We start from the raw sequence: 23,143 nt of genomic DNA, 5'->3' as shown, positions 1-23,143 counted from the left end.
CCCCTGTATGGTTTTTATTGCTGTTTGAGTCCCCAATGTAGAGATTTGTCCTCTCTATTCATCCTTCTGAAAGGAGACAGAAAGTAATGAGAAAATCCCAAAATTTTTGAGTTGTCACCAAAACAGGAATAGAGGGGGAAACGTGACCTCCACTTTACCATATTGAAAGTCTCAGGCATTGCCTGGGGATGTGGCCGGTCTCCGGTGAGGAAATGGTTAATATAATTGATTAGGGAAGACTTATAAGCTCTCCATAGAGAGACCTGTGTCTAGTTGTTGGGTCTCTGAAGGGTGGGGCTTGTGGGATGTGGTCAATCTAAATTGTCAGGTAAGGTAACGCACCTGTGTCCATGAACTGATGCCTATGCTTTGCTCGTAGATGTTTTTTTGCTTTTCCACTTTCCTTGTGTGTTTTAAATTGTGAGTATTGCAGTGAGATATATTTTCAGAGGGATTAGACTTTTTTCCCTATAAAAAATAAATACATTATATATATATATATATTTCCCTATCTCTCTTTCACTTTTTATTTTTTTGTTTATAGATAGATCTTGATTTAATATTAAAAATAATCGTTATCATCTCTGCTCTTGTCTTATGGTGTATCCTCCATTACTGAATCCTCCCATGAAGGTGTGTGTGTGTGTGTGTGTGGGGGGGGGGGGGGGGGGTTCTTTTTTATCTATCTATATAGCTCTATAACCAAATTCCACACGCTTTTATAGTTTTAAGACCCAAACCTCCTCCCTTTTTTATTTAACTTTGCTTTTTATTTAAAAAAAAAAAAATATATAAAAAATGCTGCGATGCAGTGAGTATTGGTGGTTTGCTGATAATGAAACTTTAATCTGCATTTTTCGACTGTACAAGCAATAATGGTTTTGAGGGTTTGTTTAATGTTTTTGAGGGGGGCATATATTTTTCCATTTTCCTGTTTTGGCATTTAGTCTCCATTCACATCTAGGCGACAAGACGCCGGACGCTTGTGCCGCTAGAGGGGGAAATTCCCATTGCTGTCTATGGAGATGGTTCACATCTCATAGACGCCGTACGCCTGTCGCCTGAAAAAAAGTCCCGGACCTTTTTTTCAGGCGACATTGGCGTTCGCCCATTGACAGCAATGGGAAGAATTTGGAAAAAAAATACACTATCCGCGGCAAAATACGACGCGTACGCGGCGTTGCTTGTCGCAGAGATGTGAATGGAGCCTTATAGTGTGTGGTTTGTTTGTTTGTTTGTTTTTTGGGGGGGTGCCTATATTTTGTGATGCCAATCTATGCCTTGCCTATTTTATTTTTTTGCTTCATATGAGATCCAGCAGAGACTCTTTGAAATGTTTACAAATGATCCAAGCATACTTGTCTGCTTTAAGACCCCTTTCACAATAAAACGTTTTTTTTACATCGCTTTAGCGTTTAAAAATAGCGCTATTAAAACTCTCTCCATGCATCTCAATGGACCCTTTCACACTGAGTCCTGCAAGCAGCATCTTTGGAGCAGCTTTTGGGCGTTGGGAAAAAAAACACCCCAAACGCCCCAGTGTGAAAGGGGCCTTGTGTAGCAAAATTAATGCAATTTTGCCAAATATGTTTGCATGTTGAATCCGTCATGTGCTAGCAAAAGTTTTTCTTTAATTTTAAATTCCGGAATTATATTTATGAAATTTTGGGACAATGTATTGGTCAAATTTTGCTCATCCCTACTTCCCCCAAATCCTGGCTTTTCTAGCCATCTAATGTGTTTAAAATGTCGTTCTGGCTGTAAACTTGAAGTTGTATAATGCCCATGTCAATCAGTCGCCCAGTAAGATAAGTTTCAATATTCTGATAATCGCTAAAAACTGACGTGGGCATCACATCAATCTTATTAGTTTATTTTAATAGCTGTGTGAGTAGGTACAAGATCTAGAGATGGATACATTTAAAAGTGTGTGTGTGTGTGTGTGTGTGTGTGTGTGTGTTCAAGTCCTGTGGGAACGGAGTTCCTGCACTTTTTTCACAGCAGGAACGCAGTTCCCTTTGCAGGACTAGAGCAGCCGAGCCGCCCGTGCCAATCCTTCACTAAGCGGTGATGCCCAGCTCGAGTCACTATCAGGGGGAACCTTAGTAATCCTTTGTTACTGGCCGCTTCCTGTATATGGATTCTTCGGGTAATGTGCGGGTATTCCGGCACTTCCTCGATGCCGCAATGTCTCCTGGGAGCTTTTGTCATTGTTCCCAGGCAGGGGCGGACTGACCATTGAGTCACTCGGGCACTGCCCTAGGGGGCCCCATCAGGGTTGCCAGGCTCAGTAAAACCAGGGACAGTATGTAAAAATCTAAAAAAAAACAGATCTGTCCCTGATATGTCCCAAACTGACATGCTTTTAATGTGAATATCCCAAGATTTTAGCTGCACTGCCTCCTGGCGTGGTGGCCATCTGTAAGCCAGAGGGGCCCCATAATCTTCTATTGCCCGGGGGCCCCATGAGTTGTCAGTCCGCCCCTGTTCCCAGGAGACATTGCGGAGGCTTGCCGCGAGTTTATCGCGGGATTTAGAAAGAACTTGCTTAAAGGATTACTAAGGTACAGTGGATCGGGAAAAAAAACATGCGGTTTAGTAATTATGCATATTGGCGTATCATTTTTATTTTTTGGGTGGGAGTTCCCACACTTTTTCCCCCAGGACTTGACCCTGTGTGTGTGTGTGTGTGTGTGTGTTGCACCCCACAAATATACATCCTGGGCAGGAGCATAGAAATGGTTCAACCACCAACCTGGTCCCCGGCCCGTGTGGGGCCCACACCATACAAAACCACAAAGGAAGCAATATTGTATATGGCAGAAAAAAATAGTATCAGAGCAAATCCTTTTTTTTTTTTTTTTTAATTCAGGTCTTCTCCTTTGGGACAGGCAGCCTAAAAATACTATCTTTTTGCCTACTTTATCCAAAACTAAAGAGAACATTTTAGCTAAAACAGGTTTTTTATTTTATTTTTTTTCTGTTTTGCAGCAATGGGTTCCAAGCTTCTTCTGCATATCTGTGTCCTCCTGTGCCTTGGCGGTAAGTGATTTTTGCTTTAAGTTGGCTCAGTGGGAAATGTCACCATGGGATGCCTGAGCTTTAGATGCACTTTTTATTTTTTATTTTTAGTAAACTTGTGTTCTCATTGTGATACAAACTGGAGAGAAGGAAACCTTTGACATTCTCTGAAGGGTTGGAAACTATTGGTCTTCAGCAATGGCTCCAGTGAATGCCTACCCTGTAGCTAGATAAGAATCTATTGTGCAAAGATACAAGTCGGTAGGTAGGAGGGTGCAGGCAGTACACCCCACTGTAGATGGCACTCGACCAAGCAGAAGGGGGAGGAAGTCCTAGGGAACTTGGTTCCTTTAAATTTTCCTGGGGAGCAGCTGTCTGATTGGATGCTGGTGCCCCTAATAAGGCAGCCATTTTGGTTCAGAGCAGTGTCTAAGACTCTGGCTCCTGGGTCTTTTGCACTTTTGGCGAGTAGCTAGGGTAGGGACAGATTCCTCCGTCTTAGATGGAGCATAGAGGGGTTTCATTAGAGTAGGAATAGTGCAGGGACTACACCACCTCCTTGTATGAAGCCTCCAAATTGGGTGTCAACCAGCCAGGCCACATTCCCGTTCCTCGTTGCAGAGGCTGACAACATCTCAAGATTACGCTCCTCTGCTATAGTTTGTAAAGGGCTCTGGTCAGCTGTGCTTGCCCATCAGGTCTACGTGTGTTTTTGTTAGGACTTTCTAAAGTGTGGCCTCTGTGTGGCCTCTGTGTGGCCTCTGTGTGGCCTCTGTGTGGCCTCTGTGTGGCCTCTGTGTGGCCTCTGTGTGGCCTCTGTGTGGCCTCTGTGTGGCCTCTGTGTGGCCTCTGTGTGGCCTCTGTGTGGCCTCTGTGTGGCCTCTGTGTGGCCTCTGTGTGGCCTCTGTGTGGCCTCTGTCAACATATACGTCGGCAGAATGGCTTGTGTGGGCAAAGCAATGTACCTGTACGTTGCTTTGAAAATCCTGCCGCAAGCTCCGTGACCGCACCCGCGTACTCTACGTCCGCCGGTGTCCTGCGATCGTGTCACAGAGCTGCAGAATGGGGGGGATGCCAGTGTAAACAAGGAATTTCCCTGTTCTGCCTCGTGACAGGACAGTGATCTACTGCTCCCTGCCATCGGGAGCAGTGATCAATGTTGTGTCACTGGTAGCCCACCCCCCCCCACAGTTAGAATCACTCCCTAGGACACACTTAACCCCTTTGTCCCCTAGTGGCTAACCCCTTCCCTGCCAGTCACATTTTATACAGCAATCGGTGCATTTTTATAGCACTGGTCACTGTATAAATGACAATGGTCCCAAAATAGCATCAAGTGTCTATGTCCGCCATAATGTCGCAGTCATGAAAAAAATGGCTGATTGCCGCCATTACTAGTAGAAAAATAAGATATTAATAATGCCATAAAACATATCCCCTATTTTAGAGATGCTATAACTTTTGTGAAATCAATATACGCTTATTGCGTTTTTACCAAAAATATGTAGAATACATATCGACCTAAAGTTATATATATATTTTATTTATTTTTTGGGGGGGGGGATATTTATTGTAGTAAAAAATATTGCTTATTTTTCTTCAAAATTTTTGTTTTTGTTTAGAACGCAAAAATTACAACCACAAATGTGATTAAATACCACCAAAAGAAAGTTCCTTGTTGGGGGGGGGGGGAAACAATTTGTTTGGGAGCCACGTCTTACGATGTGCAATTGTCAAAGCGATGCAGTGCCGGATCGCAAAAAGTTCTCTAGGCAGGAAGGGGGTAAATTCTTCCAAGCTGAAGTGGTTAGTGGTGAAATCCTACCTATATAGCTCATAATGCTGACTAGGTTATAGCCGCTGGCCTCAAAGGACTTGGTACAGCTCCTCAGCAGATGGAAGGAATCTGTAGTAATGTAAAGCAGACACCAGAGGGCGCATCTTATTGTAGCAGATGAAATCATTTGTTCGTAAAAACTGCAAATGAGTCACTCACATGAAGTAGGAAAAAAGTGCATTTCAAGCCTAAAAGAGAAATTGCTTACCTTGGTGGAATCACTTAAAGCAGGGGTCTCCAAACTTTCTAAACAAAGGGCCAGTCTACTGTCCTTCAGACTTTAGGGGGGGGGGCAGACTGTGGCTATCAAGAGTACAAAGTGTCCCAGCATCAGTGGGAGCAAACAATCCCCCCATCATCGGTGTCTGAAGGATATGTGCCACATAGCTGATGTCATTGGTAAGAATTGTGCCCCATCATTGGAAGCAAATGCACCACATCATTGGTGTCCATGAAAAAAATTCTGCCCAAGGGCTGCATCTGCCCCCCCGGGCCACAGTTTGGAGACCACTGACTTAAAGCCACCTATTGAATGTCAATCGCCTAAAGTATACGTTTTCCTTTTCTCCTCAGGTTATGCATCTGCAGAGGATCCAGGCACGGACTTTGCCTTCGTCTTTATGCAGAACTTCCTTCCCGATGTCGGGGGCCTTCGTTTAAACGTTCTTCTCACTGCGTTCTTCCCTGACACTCAAGCCACCATCCAATTACCAAACAAAAATTACAGCCAGGTTGTCCCACTAGCACCTAAACTTCCCTTGGAGTTTGAGCTGCCAGCGGAAACGGAGATTCGATATTCCACCAGATCAAATGGCATTGTACGCATCTCTTCGAACAAACCAATATCTGTAGTGGCCACCAACAGCAAGCATTACAAAACCAGTGTAATGGTTCTTTCTCCGATAGAGGATTGGGGAACGGACTATTATGTTATGACGCCCATTATTGGACCTGAAGATTCAATCCAACAGATGGCAATAGTTAACGGTCCTCAATCCAACGTTGCCTCCATCCTTTTGAAGGGAACGGTTGAGTTTGAGAACACAATATACCTTGCCGGAGAACATCTCAATTTCACTCTAAATCCCTGGGAAACCGTGCAGCTCCAAGCCAATGGAAGTTTGACTGGGAGCCATGTTCTGTCGCAGGAACCCGTAGCCTTATTTTCAGGGCGTACATGCTCTGAAATGCGTGGAAGTTGTCAAGCTTGCTTTCAACTTCCTCCAGTATCTGCTTGGGGTTCTAAATTTGTGTCCCCACCACTGCCTTTCCAAAAGTTTTCAAGTAAAATCTACATTCTTGCGGCAACCAAGACCCTAGTATACCTTGTATGTGGATTCAACACGACCGATTTGATGATGATGCCTGGGGTGGTAAAAGAATTCGATTTTGACCCAATGATGAATCTTCTCATTTTAAGTCCTGGAAAAATTCTGGTCTTTTTGTATGTTGGTGAAAATCTCTTTGAGCCTTCCGAGGGTTTTCTTCTTAACCTTATGCCCAGAGAAAAGGCCTGTGCTTCCTATTCTATTGTTTGGGTGCCTAGGTATAGGCACACTTTATACGTGGTTGCCCAAGAAAATAGTCAAGAAGGACTGCAGCTAAATCACGAGGACCTGCCCCAGCCACATTGGAAAAATATTCCTGGCACAGATTTGGTCTATGCTCTTTTGCCTCTTGATGGAAGAAGTGATTACTATTCCATCTACAACCCTGGATGTGGTTTTGGTATAGGCATAATTGGCATGGCAGAGATGAACACATATGGGGCGTTTGGAGTTTGCTTGGATGAAGGTATACAATTTAAATCCTTGATGCCTGGTTCACATCTGTGTGGGTGGTTCCCACTATGGGTCTATGCCTAAAGACCCAGCCACAACCACCCACACAGAAAAGCACTGGATACCTGGGGTGTCATTCTGTTGCACCTGCAGTTCCCCTGTGGGTTGCGATTCCAGAAATGAGGCGGGGACCTTTTTGTCTGTTTCTGGAGGTATGGCCACACATTCGAATGAATGGGCTGCCGTGTCCATGCAAAACGCTGCTCGGAGCCTATGAACCATGCCTGAATGTCACGCTGGGATGTCTAAAATATCCTATGGTGGTATGGAAATCATTGATTTATTTTCTTAAACTTTTAAGAAACATCCATCCTTGGGTTCATGCAAGAAATAGAGACCCTTTTGCAATAATTAAGCAATACCCCTGCCTTCTCCACCCAGGATGCAGCAAAGGATCTAGTAAAGTGGTCCTAAAAAAGGGGTTACAGGCATCCGAGGCCATAATTGCTAGATGGTTTAGACAGAAACCTCTCTAGCCTACAAAACTTAGATTTTTCTTGATTCCATCATTCCTAAGAACCCACTCTCCTAGATCCTTAGTTGCATCCTGGGTGGAGAAGGCAGGGGAGTCGGAGTAGATAGCCAAGCCTGCCCTCCTGGAATATTCCTAGAAACATTGCTTTTTGGTAATGTCTCCCATGCTGTGCTCATTGGCTTCTTCTGCCGGCCTCCATGTTATACAAGACCTAGTAATGATAGAGTTCCACAGGGGGTGCCAGTGAGTGCAGTAGGGGAAATGGGGTCATGGTGGAATCCGGGGGGGGGGTCATGTGGGTGATTCCTCAGTAATGGCTCCATGCAGCAAGACAGATGAGCATATTTTTCTCTTCTGCAGGTATTTTTCAAGAGAATTTGTTCTAGGGTTGCTTTTTGCATGTATTAAGGTAGACCATCTGATTGGAATGGATCCCCTTCATTCTTAAAGCAGAGTTCCCCCCCCCCCCCAAAAAATGGAACTTCCGCTTTTCGGGACCCTCCGGTGTCACATTTGACACCTTTTTCGGGGGGAGCAGATACCTGTGTAATAAAGGCATTTGGCTCCCACTTACAGGCATAGATACCCGAGCCACCCGTGGGTATCTAAGCCACCCCCTGCTGTCTTCTGGGAGACACACAGGTCCCAGAAGACAGCAAGGACCAATGGGAACACGCAGCATGAGTCGCCCATGCACAGTAGGGAACCAGGATTATTCTATTGCGTAAGATGGCGGCGCCTCCACCCAAAAGCCGAGGGAGAGATCGGCTTTGGGTGAGGACATCTCGGACGCCCTGGACAGGTAAGTGTCATTATTTTAAAAGTCAGCAGCTGCAGCATTTGTAGCTGCGGACTTAAAAAAACTGGTGGAGCTCCGCTTTAAGGTAGGCAAATGGTTTGAATGGGTTCCCTTTCATTCTTGGGATGGACCATCTGGTTTGAATGGGTTCCCTTTCATTCTTGGGATGGACCATCTGGTTTGAATGAAGCCCCTTCATTCTTGGGGTGGACCATCTGGTTTGAATGAAGCCCCTTCATTCTTGGGGTGGACCATCTGGTTTGAATGAAGCCCCTTCATTCTTGGGGTGGACCATCTGGTTTGAATGAAGCCCCTTCATTCTTGGGGTGGACCATCTGGTTTGAATGAAGCCCCTTCATTCTTGGGGTGGACCATCTGGTTTGAATGAAGCCCCTTCATTCTTGGGGTGGACCATCTGGTTTGAATGAAGCCCCTTCATTCTTGGGGTGGACCATCTGGTTTGAATGAAGCCCCTTCATTCTTGGGGTGGACCATCTGGTTTGAATGAAGCCCCTTCATTCTTGGGGTGGACCATCTGGTTTGAATGAAGCCCCTTCATTCTTGGGGTGGACCATCTGGTTTGAATGAAGCCCCTTCATTCTTGGGGTGGACCATCTGGTTTGAATGAAGCCCCTTCATTCTTGGGGTGGACCATCTGGTTTGAATAAATCACCTTCATTCTTGGGGTGGACCATCTGGTTTGAATAAATCACCTTCACTCCTGGGGTGGACCATCTGGTTTGAATAAATCACCTTCATTCCTGAGGTAGACCATCTGGTTTGAATGAAGCCCCTTCATTCTTGAGGTGGACCATCTGATTTGAATGGGCCAACAATGTACCTCATACCCCAAATACCCACACTATTTCTGGCAGTGTATTGTGGTGCGCTTAACCATGTGTACATTGGGGTGGCGTTTGGAAATTAATGGTAATGCATATACTGTAATCCATCTGCAACTTTAATTTGATCAGATTAATGGAAACTCCACTAGCCTATATTTAAGATGGTTTTGCCAACTGCTTTATCTCTTGGGCTCTTGGTGAACTTTTGCAATGGTGTTTTGTGCCCCTACAAATGTCATTTAAAAAAATGTCTATTCATTAGCAAGATTCACCTAAAATATTCTTAACTGCAGAGAGACCATTAGAAAGGGAAGTCCATCATTTTAGCTATGTAATGGCCACATTGGTTGGAAGGGACTGAATTCCCGAGGTGGTATCATTATTGTACACATCAATAAGGCAATGCTGAAGGCAGGGTGTTTTTCAGCTGTTCTGACTACATATAAAAAAAAATTTTCCCCCTCTTTCCTAGTATACAATCTCTGTGGGTTTGAATGTTCTGATGAGCTACTGTGTCGGGATTCCGCATGTATGTCCCCCGAGATTCAAACCTGCATGGCCTGGGGAAGAACTCATATGCGAACATTCCAGGGAACCTACCATTTTCAGTCGGGTGACTGCCCCCTCACGTTTCTTGCTTCTCGAGGAGAGGACTCAAATTTTGTCTCATTCGATTTGGAGCGAAGGGCTGACTACCAATTCACAGTAAAGCTCGAGGTGTTTGAGACGAGGCTGGAGATTTCTGCTGAAAGTCCGAACACCGCACTGGTAAGTAAAGGCTTAACTTTCCGACAGTTACTTGTACAAAAGCATAACTTTACGTTCAGGGCTGGACTGGGACAGAAATTTGGCCCTGGACTTCATCCAGACTGGTCCATTTTGACAGGTCTCTAACATGGCGGCCGGACAACTCCCGCATCCCCCCCCCCCCGGCCACCCAAGCCCCCTCTCCCCCCTTCACTAGCTGTTCTACTTAGAGTAGAACTCTTTTAGGCAGTACCAGTGGTGAAGTCGGACATTATTTCACCCGGGGCAAAGAATCAGTTTGGTACCCCCCTTATGGGACAAGATTAGGCCAAAGTGAGAAACTCCCAGGCCTTAGCGGTTGAGTCAGCTGTCTGTCCCATGCTCCCCTGTCGTCTCCTCTGGTCCTCCCCCCTGCTTCTTTGTTTACCCCCCCCCCCCAGGTGAACGCTGCGGGGAGGGAGAGACAGAGGAGCGGAGGGGGCGGCAGTCCGCTGTCACTGAAGCCGGCCCACTGAGCCATCAGCCCACCGGGAAACTCCCAATGGCCAGTCCATCCCTGTTTAAGTTGTACAACAAACCTGAAAATGGGAGGTCTATGCTCCAAAACTCATTTTGTAAGGGTGAGACAAACTGGCACCGGAGACCTTGCTTCTACAAATTCCAGTAAACTTGCCCCAACCAACCCGTTTTAAATTGTATATATTGGTAATTATATTAAATCCATGCCAAACCAGCCATTGCCTAATCATGGAACCCATACGGTTAACTAAAGGGTTGCATTGGCAACTCTACACCCAGTAGTGTATTTAGGTTTTGTGCTGCCCTAGGCCTGACTAAACTTGTGCACCCCCTAATTTAAAGTTGACCCACCACTTCCTGTCAAGGCCACATCCCTTTCGGTTTAAGACTCGCCCTGAAATTTGAGTGGGGACCTGGGGGGGTGCAATGGATTCCCTTAATTTTGCATAGATTTCCTCCCACATGCTGTTTGGCTATAGGGTAGGAATAGAAGGGAAATCTCTGCAATGGGACAGGGATGGTAAAAAACTGGCAGGGGCTGTAACCCCCCTACTCTATTCAAAATAAGTGTTGCCTACAGTTCTAATTTAAGCACAAATTTCAGGTAATTTTATGGAGAGGACTAAGATGATATAACCATGCCAATGGTGCAGCAGAAAACATGGCACAGTGAGGAAGGTTTGTGGTCCAAGATGATAGGACAGTCAAAATTAGAAGCGGGGGCCTCACAGTTGCAGAATGCTGGCTGCCCACATACCAGAAGCAGTGTCTGCTTTATGGGGGTGCTAGTCTAATTTGCCTCTCGGCCCAGTCCACCCCATAAGACTAGCGCTACACTGACGGTGTAGCGCAAGCCGGCGGGACTCTTTCCGTGCTGCCCTGGGCCTTGTTGGCCGAAGCCAGGCTGCAGCATTGTCTACACCCCAAAAAAAGTAGCCAGAAGGTGATTTGGCCTATGACTCTACATATAACTGGCATACCACTTTCTGGCGTTGAGACAAGTTAATTTCCATACATTTTGGTCTACTGGTTTTTATACGGAGATTACACTTTCTATATTTCTGTATCCAAAATGATACTGTATATTTGTTTAGCTAAGAATGGGTATTAAAAGGCAAAATTACTTGCATGGCAAGTTTGCAAAAGCCTAGGGAACCTATTCACTTTTTTACAATCTGTAAATGAGGTTTAAAACAAGCCCATCTGTAGACATTGTGGCGCAGTTCAACTGTGCTGGCGCGGATAGAAATACTTGAGCTCTCTGCTTTGAACTGGGGTGGTGAATTGCTCCCTAGTGCCTACAGCTACAGGTGAGGAATTATTTTAATGTTCACCATGTTTACATGTAGCGATCAGTAAAATGGCTTTAAACAAGTCATCACTGACCTCTAGCTGCAGGTACTGTAGAGCAGTGGTCATCAACCCTGTCCTCAGGGCCCAGTAACAGGCCAGGTTTGCAAGATAACTGAAATGCATCACAGGTGATCTCATTTGCTGCTCAGTGATTGCAGTATTCTAGTTTGCATCTCCCCAAGGTAATACTTAAAACCTGGCCTGTTAGTGGGCCCTGAGGATAGGGTTGATGACCACTGCTGTAGAGTAATTCATCCTGAAAGATCACAACAGACTCTGAAGTCTGTTTCTAAGAGCTTAAAGCACCTGGAGTGTTCTATGCCTTTGTTCTGAGTTTTAAAGATTAATTTCTCTACGGTACCTACAGCTACAGAGGTCAGTGAATGTATGTTTAAGTGTATTTTTTGCTTTTTCAAGTGGTTGGTGGTGTTGGTTGGTTGTGGGTGGGGTTGGTTGGTTGTGGGTGGGGTTGGTTGGTTGTGGGTGGGGTTGGTTGGTTGTGGGTGGGGTTGGTTGGTTGTGGGTGGGGTTGGTTGGTTGTGGGTGGGGTTGGTTGGTTGTGGGTGGGGTTGGTTGTGGGTGGTGTGGGTTGGTTGGTTGTGGGTGGGGTTGGTTGGTTGGTTGTGGGTGGGGTTGGTTGTGGGTGGGGTTGGTTGGTTGGTGGGTGGGGGTGGGTGGGGTTGGTTGGTTGGTGGGTGGGGTTGGTTGTGGGTGGGGTTGGTTGGTTGTGGGTGGGGTTGGTTGGTTGTGGGTGGGGTTGGTTGGTTGTGGGTGGGGTTGGTTGGTTGGTTGTGGGTGGGGTTGGTTGTGGGGTTGGTTGTTTGGTTGGTGGTGGGTTTGGTTGGTTGGTTGGTTGGTGGTGGGTTTGGTTGGTTGGTTGTGGGGTTGGTTGGTTGTGGGTGGTGTGTGTTGGTTGGGGATTGGTTGTTTAGGATACAGGTGCACTTTAGCAACACCTTTTTGCCTAATTGCTCATTTAAAAACGTGTCACAATATTCAGAAACTTTTTTTAAGAGGTAAAGAAAATCTGTTGTGAATATACTAACCACTGATGCCATGTCTTCTCCTGTGCAACCCATTAGTACCGGATTTTAAAAGACCTTTGTATTTTCTAGGTTAATGGAGAGCTGACGTATACCCCAATAGTCCTTGAGCACGGAAAACTAAACATAATTACTGTTGGCTTGTATATTTCTGTGAAGACTTCCTTTGGGTTGCATGTCATCCTTGGCGATCTTGGCTTTGTCCACATTCAGATACCTCGTCTCTATTCTGGAATGCTATCTGGCCTCTGTGCCAACCAGAACCCCACAGAACGGTCCACCTTTAATCAACACAATCCTCTGCCTGGGATAACAGGGGACACCAACCTAAACTGCAACTCTGGCAACTTGATAAGTCCCAAACTTTGTGAGACCCAAGATATGTCCACGTATCTCACTTTGTGTTACCAAATGGTGACTTCAAAGATATTTCAAGCTTGCCATTCCGCCCTGGATCCAGAACCTTTTGTTGAGGCCTGTAAGTTTGAGGTCTGTGCGACGGGCAACGTTTGCTCAGGTCTCGGTGCCTATGCGTTGGCTTGTGACATTGAAAGGGTGGACATGACTGGGTGGAGAAGTCTCGCTGGATGTGGTAAGTTGGTTTGTAAACTTATTTGGTGAAGAGAAACGCACCTTGCTCTTCCCTGTAGGAGGGGGGGGGGAGGGTTGAGATCTTGGACGGTAATGCTTTCGTTGATTTTTAATTCTACAAATGGCTTTAGCAGTTGTCAGACAGGAGCAGAATGACTGAAGGTCTCTGTTTTTAGGAGGCGGCAGTAACAAGGGGTTGGGTTTTTTAACTTTTTATTTGTGAGACGTATTTAAAGGGTTTGTATGCTTCCTTCCACCCCCCCCCTAGCCCCCATTTTGCTTGGCTGAGACCCAAATCAGGACAGGAGGTTCTGCTTTTGTATGGACCTCTGCTTTAAGTAAAAAAAAATGGGTGTGTCAACTTCAAATTAACTGTTGCTGTACTATGTGTTTTTCTTTGATAGAAGGCTTGTACCTCTAACTGGACAGTATCCCCTGAGGAAGCCTGATACATTGGCAAAACATGTTGGGAAGTTTACTCTTTAGTGCTGTTTCCATGAAATCTTATTAAAGCGGAGGTTCACCCTAAAAAAATTATCTCCCATCCAGTATACTTGCGTCAGCTACAGTATGTGTGTGTGTTTTTTTTTTTTTTGCTGTACTTACCGTTTAATCGTTGATTTTTCTTTTCTTCTTCCCGCGGGGAATAGGCGTTCCTATGAAGGGGCGTAGATTGACGTGTGGCTACAGCGCGTCACGCTTTCCGAAAATAGCTGGACTAGGACTTGGCTCTTCACGGCGCCTGCGCACAGACTAGAAGCTGACTGTGCAGGAGCCGTATATAGCCGAGTCCTAGGTCGGCTATTTTCAGAAAGCGTGACGCGCCGTAGCCGCACGTCAATCATCTGCGCCCCTTCATAGGAACGCCTATTCCCCGCGGGAAGAAAAAAAGAACATCAACGATTAAACGTTTAAGTACAGCGAAAAAAAAAGCATACTGTAGCTGACGCAAGTATGCTGGATGGGATGGTAGATGATTTTTTTTTTTTTTTTTAGGGTGAACCTCCGCTTTAAACTGTGCTTGCCAATTATGTTTACTTTTTTTTTATATATATTTTCTTCTCTAAACAAATGTTTTACATAATTTTACACCTTAAAAATCCCCCAAAATTTTGTTTTCATCTAATTAAGGGATGTGGTGCTAATATCAAGTTGGTTTTCCTGTAATACTAAAACCTTCTTTTATAAAAAGGAAAAAAAGAGAAGTTAAATGTTCCTCAAAATAAAATTTAATGCATTCAATCCTTCCCCCCCCCCCTACTGTCAAAAGCTTACCATTTAATTACTCAACCCCCCCCCCCCCCAGTCTCCTTCAGTTGACTAACCCTATAGTTGCTCACATATTCCCCGTGTACACTCCAGATTGTGATTTGGTGATTCTCATTAAAACTTGGTGCTACAAACTAGACATGTGCACTGCCCAACAAATTTTGTATTTGTTTTTTTTTTTTTTGTTTTTTTGTTTGTTTTTCAAAATTTCGGATATTCGGAATTTGAACATTTTGAAAATGAAAAAATTCAGAAATTTCGGAATTTAACCAATTTGTCCAAATTTGTTAAACGAATTGCACATCTCTACTATAAGATTCAAATGTTTAAAGATGCCACCATAGGTCTTAAAATGCACCATTGTTGACCAACTCCACTTGACCTATGAAAGACCTGAATGTGTATTCCTTTTTTTTTTTTTTTTCTTAAGATTACGCATGCCCACCAAACTCGTATCACTCCATGTGTGCTCTTGGTTGTCCAGCTATTTGTGGCTTCAACGTTTCTCTGGTCTGTCCACTCGCCTGTGAAGAAGATTGTGTCTGTAATCCAGGCTACGTCTTGGGTGATGGCGGCTGTATTCTGGAAGGAGAATGTGGGTGTTATGTTGGTGGTCAGTTCCTGAATAATGGAGAAGTCTTCTACGAGGATGGCTGCCGGGTTGCCTGCACTTGCATGCATGGAGACGTGGCATGTGAAAATCACAGCTGCGCTGCCGGTGAAGAGTGCCAGATTATCGGGGGCATTACCGCATGTTATCCGAAGCCAATCGGTTGTTGGGTATTTGGAGAAGAACACCATACTTTTGATGGCGCCTCCTTCATGGTCCATGGAGAATGTTGGTACACCATGGTGACGACAGAGTGCGCTTCCGGCAATAATACGGATCTCGACATTGAGTTTCAATTGAACAGCAACATGCTCAGGAATATATCATCTTTTCCAAATATCAGGCTGAAGATCCATGGGCGTACAATAATTATACAAGAATACAGCGATGGCATTGAGGTAAGGTTTGAATAACATTTTTTGCATCACTTTTTTATATTTTATCTAAGGCCTCGTACAGACGACCGGACTGTTCGCTGAAATCGGTCCGCCGGACCGTTTTCAGCGGACATGTCCGGCCGGAGATTTCTGTCTGATGGTTGTACACACCATCAGACAGAAATCCGCGTGGACACGTGTCCGCGCCATCGCCGCGACGCTGGAAGGTCAATGCTTCCACGCATGCGTCAAAGTGATTTGACGCATGCAAGGGAAGGCGGCCGCTCGGACATGTACGGTGAGTCTGTACAGACGACCGAACATGTCCGATAGACAGGATTCCAGCGGACATGTTTCTTAGCATGCTAAACATGTGTCCGCTCAAACTGTCGGGTGGACAAATGTCCGCTGGAAACCTGTCCGCTCGGCCGTACAGACGACCGAACATGTCTGCTGAAACTGGTCCGCGGACCAGTTTCAGCAGACATGTTCGGTCGTCTGTACGAGGCCTTAGGGTTCTTTGTCAAGTTTTTGTTTTCTTCTCCCCTTCTTGTTGTTTTCTTCTCCCCTTCTTGTTGTTTTCTTCTCCCCTTCTTGTTGTTTTCTTCTCCCCTTGTTGTTTTCTTCTCCCCTTCTTGTTGTTTTCTTCTCCCCTTCTTGTTGTTTTCTTCTCCCCTTCTTGTTGTTTTCTTCTCCCCTTCTTGTTGTTTTCTTCTCCCCTTCTTGTTGTTTTCTTCTCCCCTTCTTGTTGTTTTCTTCTCCCCTTCTTGTTGTTTTTTTCTCCCCTTCTTGTTGTTTTCTTCTCCCCTTCTTGTTGTTTTCTTCTCCCCTTCTTGTTGTTTTCTTCTCCCCTTCTTGTTGTTTTCTTCTCCCCTTCTTGTTGTTTTCTTCTCCCCTTCTTGTTGTTTTCTTCTCCCCTTCTTGTTGTTTTCTTCTCCCCTTCTTGTTTTTCTTCTTCTCCCCTTCTTGTTGTTTTTCTTCTTCTCCCCATTTACACATGGCTTACCCCAGATATAGGACAAAATAAAAATGTAAAAATTGTTTTAAAAAATAAATAGATTAAGAACATACCCTAGCTACAAGAATTTTCCTTTATGAATTGGGCATAAAACTTAAAACACAGCTGCAGGACAAACATATATAATATATGCCATTAAAGTTCATGTAAGTGTAAAGGCAGGCGTCCCAATACGTGTGTGTGTGTGATAAATAAAAAAAAAATATATATATATACATACATACATACATACATACATACTTGTATGCATACATTACCAGAAGTATTGGGATGCCTGCCTTTACATGCTCATGAACTTTAATGGCATCCCAGTCTTAGTCCGTAGGGTTCAACATCAGTGCCTGACCTCACAAATGCTCTTCTGGAAGAATTGGTCAAGCATTCCCATAGACGCCCTCCTAAACCTTGTGGACAGCCTTCCCAGAAGAGTTGAAGCTGTTATTGCAGTAAAGTACGGGGCCAACTCGATATTGAACCCTACGGACTAAGACGCCATTAAAGTTTGTGTGTGTGTAAAAGCGGGCGTCCCAATACTTTTGGTAACATAGTATATGTGTGAATATACTATAAAAGTTAAACTTAAAGCGGGGGGTTCACCCAAAAAAAAATTAACACTTAGATTCAGCCGAGTTGTCAGAATGACAATCGGCTTTTTTTTTTTTTTTTTTTTTTTAATCCCCGTACATATCGTATTTTCACCGCCACTTCCGGGTATGTCTTCTGTGGGACTGGGCATTCCTAATTGATTGACAGGCTCCCGACTGTCTCATACAGCGCGTCACGAGTTGCCGAAAGAAGCCGGACTGCGAGTCGGCTCTATTCGGCGCCTGCGCACCGACGTTCAGCTTCTTTCGGCAACTCGTGGCGTGCAGTATGCGACGGTCGGAAGCCTGTCAATCAATTAGGAACGCCCAGTCCCGCAGAAGACCTACCCGGAAGCGGCGGTAAAAATACAGTATGTACGGGGGGGAAAAAAACGCAGATTGTCATTCTGACAACTCGGCTGAATCTAATGTTCAAAATTCTTTTTTTGGGTGAACCCCCGCTTTAATATAATTAAAAAATATTGTCCTATAGCTGACTCCTTTTTATTTTTGTTGGGGGAGGTAAGCCATGTCCAATTGATGATTCGCATATATAATATAAATACTGTGTTGGCGTATAACACTCACTTTTTACCCTAAAAATGGAGGGTAAAATGTGCCTGCGTGTTATGCGCAGGTCCTGTGGAATGTGTTTTTTTTTTCCTCTTAAAGTTGGGGTGCGTGTTATACGCCGATAAATACGGTATACTATATAAATTCCATTTACCTGTAGCTGGGGTAAATGTGGTGTGTTTTGGATCCCCCTCCCATTTTAATACATTATATAAATATTGATTTAATATAATTTAGCTAGATTAAACTATTCTGAGATCCATGTCCAATTTTTATAACAAATGTACTTTTTTCTTAGGTTGATGGCATCATGTACCCATTGCCGATTAATTTGGAAAATGGGATAAGGGTTTCGGGAAACTATTTTGGAAGAAATCCTTTCATTCGGATAAAGGCAGATCCAGGTCTAAACCTAATGGCTAGTCTTTCGAAGTTCTGGGTTAACTTGCCGCCAACTTACGATGGAAATGTCTGTGGCCTATGTGGTAATGCTAATGGAAATGCCAGTGATGACACTGAAGGCCGGAGCCCCCAGGATTTCCTGGCTAATTGGATCTCCCATCGTGGCAACAGTTTGTGTGGAGCTAGCCCAGATACCTTTAATAGTGATGTGGAGCCCTTCAACCTGACAGATAGTTATGTGGGCCTTGACAATATAACGGCAAGGGACCTGGACCCCTCCAACTTCACAGCTGGTGATGTGGACACCTCCAACCTAACGGCCAGTGATCTGAACCCCTCCAACTTCACAGGTGGTGATGTGGACACCTCCAACCTGATGGCCAGTGATCTGAACCCCTCCAACTTCACAGGTGGTGATGTGGACACCTCCAACCTGACGGCCAGTGATCTGAACCCCTCCAATCTGACAAATGGGGTTGTGGACCTGTACAATCTGACAGCATCATGTGATGTGATTGTAATGGCCAACGGGGCTTTTCAGAACTGCCATGATGTATTAAATCCAATCTGGTTTTTCCACACCTGTCTAAATTATGTGATTGGTGGCCTTGTGGAGTGGGTGTGCTCGACTATAAAGGATTATGCCTTTGAGTGCCAAACAATTGGTGTCACCGTGTACAAGTGGGAAAATGAGACAGTCTGTGGTGAGTATTGGAACAACTTCTCCTGTTTAATGGTTGATAAAGCAAAGCATACCCCAACCTTCAATCATTGGGTTGTTGGGTTGGGTGTTTGGTTTGGGGGTGGGTTGGGTGTTTGGTTTGGGGGTGGGTTGGGTGTTTGGTTTGGGGGTGGGTTGGGTGTTTGGTTTGGGGGTGGGTTGGGTGTTTGGTTTGGGGGTGGGTTGGGTGTTTGGTTTGGGGGTGGGTTGGGTGTTTGGTTTGGGGGTTTGGTTTGGGGGTGAGTTGGGGGTTTGGTTTGGGGGTGAGTTGGGTGTTTGGTTTGGGGGTGAGTTGGGTGTTTGGTTTGGGGGTGAGTTGGGTGTTTGGTTTGGGGGTGAGTTGGGTGTTTGGTTTGGGGGTGAGTTGGGTGTTTGGTTTGGGGGTGAGTTGGGTGTTTGGTTTGGGGGTGAGTTGGGTGTTTGGTTTAGGTCACCGCTATCCTTGCCCCTTTGCTTAAAGTGGTTGTAAAGGCAGAAGGTGCCTTCTATGCATTAAGGTAAAAAGCCTTCTGTGTGTAGCAGCCCCCCTAATGCTTGCCTGAGCCTCGGCCATCTGGGATTCTCCCTCCTGATTGGATGAGACACGGCAGCGGCACCATTGGCTCTGAATGAACATGTGGGGCTGCAGCTTGGCTCGGGTGCCCCCATAGCAAGCTGCTAGCTCAACAGGAGGGAGGGGCCAGAAGCTCCAGCCAGGGACCCAAGAGATCCAGGCTGCCCTGTGCAAGACCATTACACAGGGCAGGTAAGTATAACATGTTTGTAAAAATTCTATTAAAATAACAATCCCTTTAAGGCTGGGTTCACACTTGGTGCGGACACGGCTCAGAGCAGAGGGTACGGTGCATCCCTGTTCTCCACTTCAGGGGCGAGTCGGCCTGAATTAGGACCTGAAACTGAGCCAAAGACACAGGACCCTGGTGCAATCCTCTCCGGCTGCCATGTAGATGTGTAAACTAACTCCATCTAGCTGGGACCTCCATGTCTTCAAAGGCTCTCTAGCTTCCTGTCTCTCAGCCCCAGGGGTAGGACCCCTACACGGGTGTCTCCTTCTGAAGGACTGGTCCCAGGAGCTCCTGCAACTTGGCAGCCAGACCTCAGAATATTTATGGGCTTTTCCACCACCTTTTGGGCACACCTCCCCAGGGATTGGTTGGAGTCCCATAAATATTGAGGCTGTCCATCCTGCTCTCAATCCCACTAGACTTCCAGAAGTCTCTAGAAGACGGGAGTAGCAGAATGGCGGCCTGTAAAACACTTAAAGCGTTTGTTAACCACCCAAATAAATGGATCCTGCTCCTTTTAAAGCATGTTGTATGACACGGTGCTTGTCCTGTGCTATTTGGCCACCTGTAACACCAAAAAAACCTGACTAATCCTGACAGTTTCTCCCCCCCCCCCCCTCCCCCTGTAAACTGACCACGGTGTATCATGGCTGCTGAGCCCTGACACTGGTCAGTTGAAGCGTCTGTCATCAGCAGCCTGCTATCTGCTCTTCTCTCTGCTCCTGTGTCCAACACCCCCCTCTGTGTGTGAGCTGCCCCACCCCCCCCCCTGCTGCTCTCACAACACTAACCTGTATACACCATCAGCACTGCCTTCTATTGCAGTGTCCCCCCTCATTGTGCAATTTATAAATGCTGCAAATACCTAATTTTAAGAGCCGAGATTGCAATCACATGACCAGCCAGTGCTCTCCTCCTCCCCTCCAGACTGACATCAGCAGAGAATCTCAGCCCCACCCACTGCATCTCTCAGAGGAGGAAAGGAGAGAGCTGGCTGGTCATGTGATTGCAATCTCAGCAGTGAAATAAGGTATTTTCAGCATTTATTTTTATAAATCACATACAGAGGGGGGGATACTATAGGAGGCAGTGCTGATGGTGTATACAGGTTGGTGGCTTAACAACCACTTTAACAGCCCTAAGCAATCAACCCCCTGCGCCACTGTTTACAAAGGAGCCACACTAAATTTACCTGGCAGCCTACTCTGAATGAGAAGTGGGGCAACATTTAGAAGACAACTTGAGTTTGCATGCTCATTGCTCACATTTAAGTGCATTTTTGGGAGAGCCATTGCCAGGGCTTTTTTTCCCCTCAGAGAATAGGTGCAGGAACTCTCCCCTTCTGAGTCACTTCTTGTCTCTGCCCCCCTACCCACCTCTAAGCATAGTTCCTTGGTTCCACCCCCTACCCACCTCCCAGCAGTGCCCCTCTTAGAGAATACAGAGCCAAGTATAATTTTGTGTTGGTAAATTGTATGGAATTTGTTAAGGATAACAAGAAAAGTACTAAATAGACCCCCCCCTCCAACAATGGATTCACCCAGAAACAATAGGCCCCCCAGCAATAATGTGACCCCAGAACAAAATACCACCCCAGCAGCAACAGATCTTGCAGCAGCCAGCTTCAATAAACTCTCCAGCAGGCAGCAACAAAAGACCCCTTGCTCAATAGTAGATCTCCTCCAGCAATAACAAATCCCCCACCAGCAACAATAGACTGCCAAGCAAAAATATATCCCCTCCAGCAACAATAGTAGTTTCCTCAGCAGCTCTCCAGCACCCCCTGCCATTATTTACATTAAGTTTTGGGGGGTGCCGGAACTGTGTCCCCCCCCCCCCCCCCCCCCCCGTTCCCACTGAAAAAAGCCCTGGCAAATTATTCAATAAGGTGTCATTGCTTGCTGAAATCAATATATCAAATATTGTATTATAGTTTATTTTATATTTGTGTGTGTGTGTGTGTGTGTTACAATACAGCTAAAAGTATATTAAGACAGGAAATTCAGTTATTCAGTCTTCTGTTCCATCTATAAAACAAATCTTTAATCTTTGCCTTGCCAGCTGCTGCCAATGCAGATGGTTTCAATAAGCAGTACGGTTTTGCAAAAGTTTGATAAGGGTCCAACTGAAAAAATGTTTAATCTGATTTTTATTTTTTAACATCCATTTGGTAGATTCTTATTAGGCATGTGCAAAAGGGAAAAATTTGTTTCGTTTTTAATTTGATTTAATTTCGTTAAGTTAGATTCGTTTTCGACCGAATTTCGAAAATCCGGTTGGATTCGATAATATTTCAATCGATTCGAAAACTAATTTGAATGAAAATTTAAAGCAAATTTTGAATCAATCTAAAAAATATAAATCGATTTCTAAAAAAAATACAATAAAATATAAAATAATTTGATAAAATGAAAATCAAAGAATGGTAAAGAACAGACTGGAGTTTAATAGAATGTAATCAAATACAATAGAATATGACCTGGCTTCTTCTATCTATCTTCCATTTTCTGAAATTTGAAATTCATATAAAATGAACTCCAATTCGAATAGAAAAATATTAGAGTAGAATAATAAAATATTATATATATATATATATATATATATATTTTATTATTCTACTCTAATATTTTTCTATTCGAATTGGAGTTCATTTTATATTTCAAATTTCAGAAAATGGAAGAAGCCAGGTCATATTCTATTGTATTTGATTACATTCTGTTCTTTACCATTCTGTTCTTTACCATTCTGTTCTTTACCATTCTGTTCTTTACCATTCTGTTCTTTACCATTCTGTTCTTTACCATTCTTTGATTTTTATTGTATTCTTTTTTTTTTTTTTTTTTTTTTTTTTTTTTTTTTGGAAATCTATTTATATTTGATTTTGATTCAAATTTGCTTTCAATTTTTATTCGAATTTGTTTTCGAATTCGATCAAATTTCGTCCGTGGGTTTTCGATTCGAAAACGTTTGTTCGGATTCGGTTAAATTCGTTATATTACAATTCAGGAATTCGTGTGCATCTGAATGTCCGAATAATGAAAAATTTGTCAATTTCGATTCGAAACGAAATGCACATGCCTAATTCTTATTCCTGACTACTAATACAAAATGTGATCCAGTAAAACTAAATTGGGCTCTTGAGGGGGAGAGGTGTTGGACTATATATTATATTTATTGTATATCATATTAAAAGGAGAGAATATATATATATATATATATATATATATATATATATATATATATATATATATATATATATATATATATATATATACTTGTTTATTTGTTTGCGTGTCTTAATATTGGTAATGCACAAAGTAATTTTAGTTTTTTTTTAGGTTATTTTATATTATAGTCATGCACAAAGTAACACTATTTTTTTTCTTCTTTTTTACAGACCACCTTGGGACCTAACTCAAAAATGAAGAAAACATTTTTTTTTTTTTTTTTTTTGAGTGTTTAGTTCACTTTGTAATAAAACATTTCATGGAAAGTCAAAAATTCTTGACTCTGGTTATTTCAAGTAAATGTTCAGCTTCAGTTCATATCTTTATATATATATATATATATATATATATATATATATATTATTTTTTTTTAATCATGGAAGCTCTGATAAGCTAGATGTGGTCTTTAAACAGTTGTAGAGGTTTTTTTTTTTTTTTTAAAGGTTTTGTTCTTTAGAGAGGCGGAACTTTTTTCCCCCACTTCCTGTCTTGAGGCACAGGCAGGA

The 23,143-nt window shown here is 44.0% G+C and overlaps 1 protein-coding gene across 1 annotated transcript; it reads left to right on the top strand.

Moving 5' to 3' along the window:
* The first annotated feature begins 255 nt into the window (after positions 1-255).
* Positions 256-22,910, top strand: LOC120916223 (IgGFc-binding protein-like). Its single transcript, XM_040327084.1, has 8 exons — positions 256-328; positions 2,992-3,042; positions 5,432-6,652; positions 9,291-9,586; positions 12,553-13,072; positions 14,771-15,348; positions 17,801-18,608; positions 22,808-22,910. Exons 2-8 carry the CDS (start codon positions 2,994-2,996, stop codon positions 22,822-22,824), a joined length of 3,489 nt encoding a protein of 1,162 aa, XP_040183018.1. The 5' UTR covers positions 256-328; positions 2,992-2,993; the 3' UTR covers positions 22,825-22,910.
* Positions 22,911-23,143: the final 233 nt, after the last annotated feature.

The sequence above is a fragment of the Rana temporaria genome, chromosome 10 (assembly GCF_905171775.1).
Source record: "Rana temporaria chromosome 10, aRanTem1.1, whole genome shotgun sequence".
Classification (NCBI taxonomy): Eukaryota; Metazoa; Chordata; class Amphibia; order Anura; family Ranidae; genus Rana; species Rana temporaria.
The sequence above is the reverse complement of the archived record's forward strand: the minus strand, read 5'-3'. Positions and strand labels throughout refer to the sequence as shown.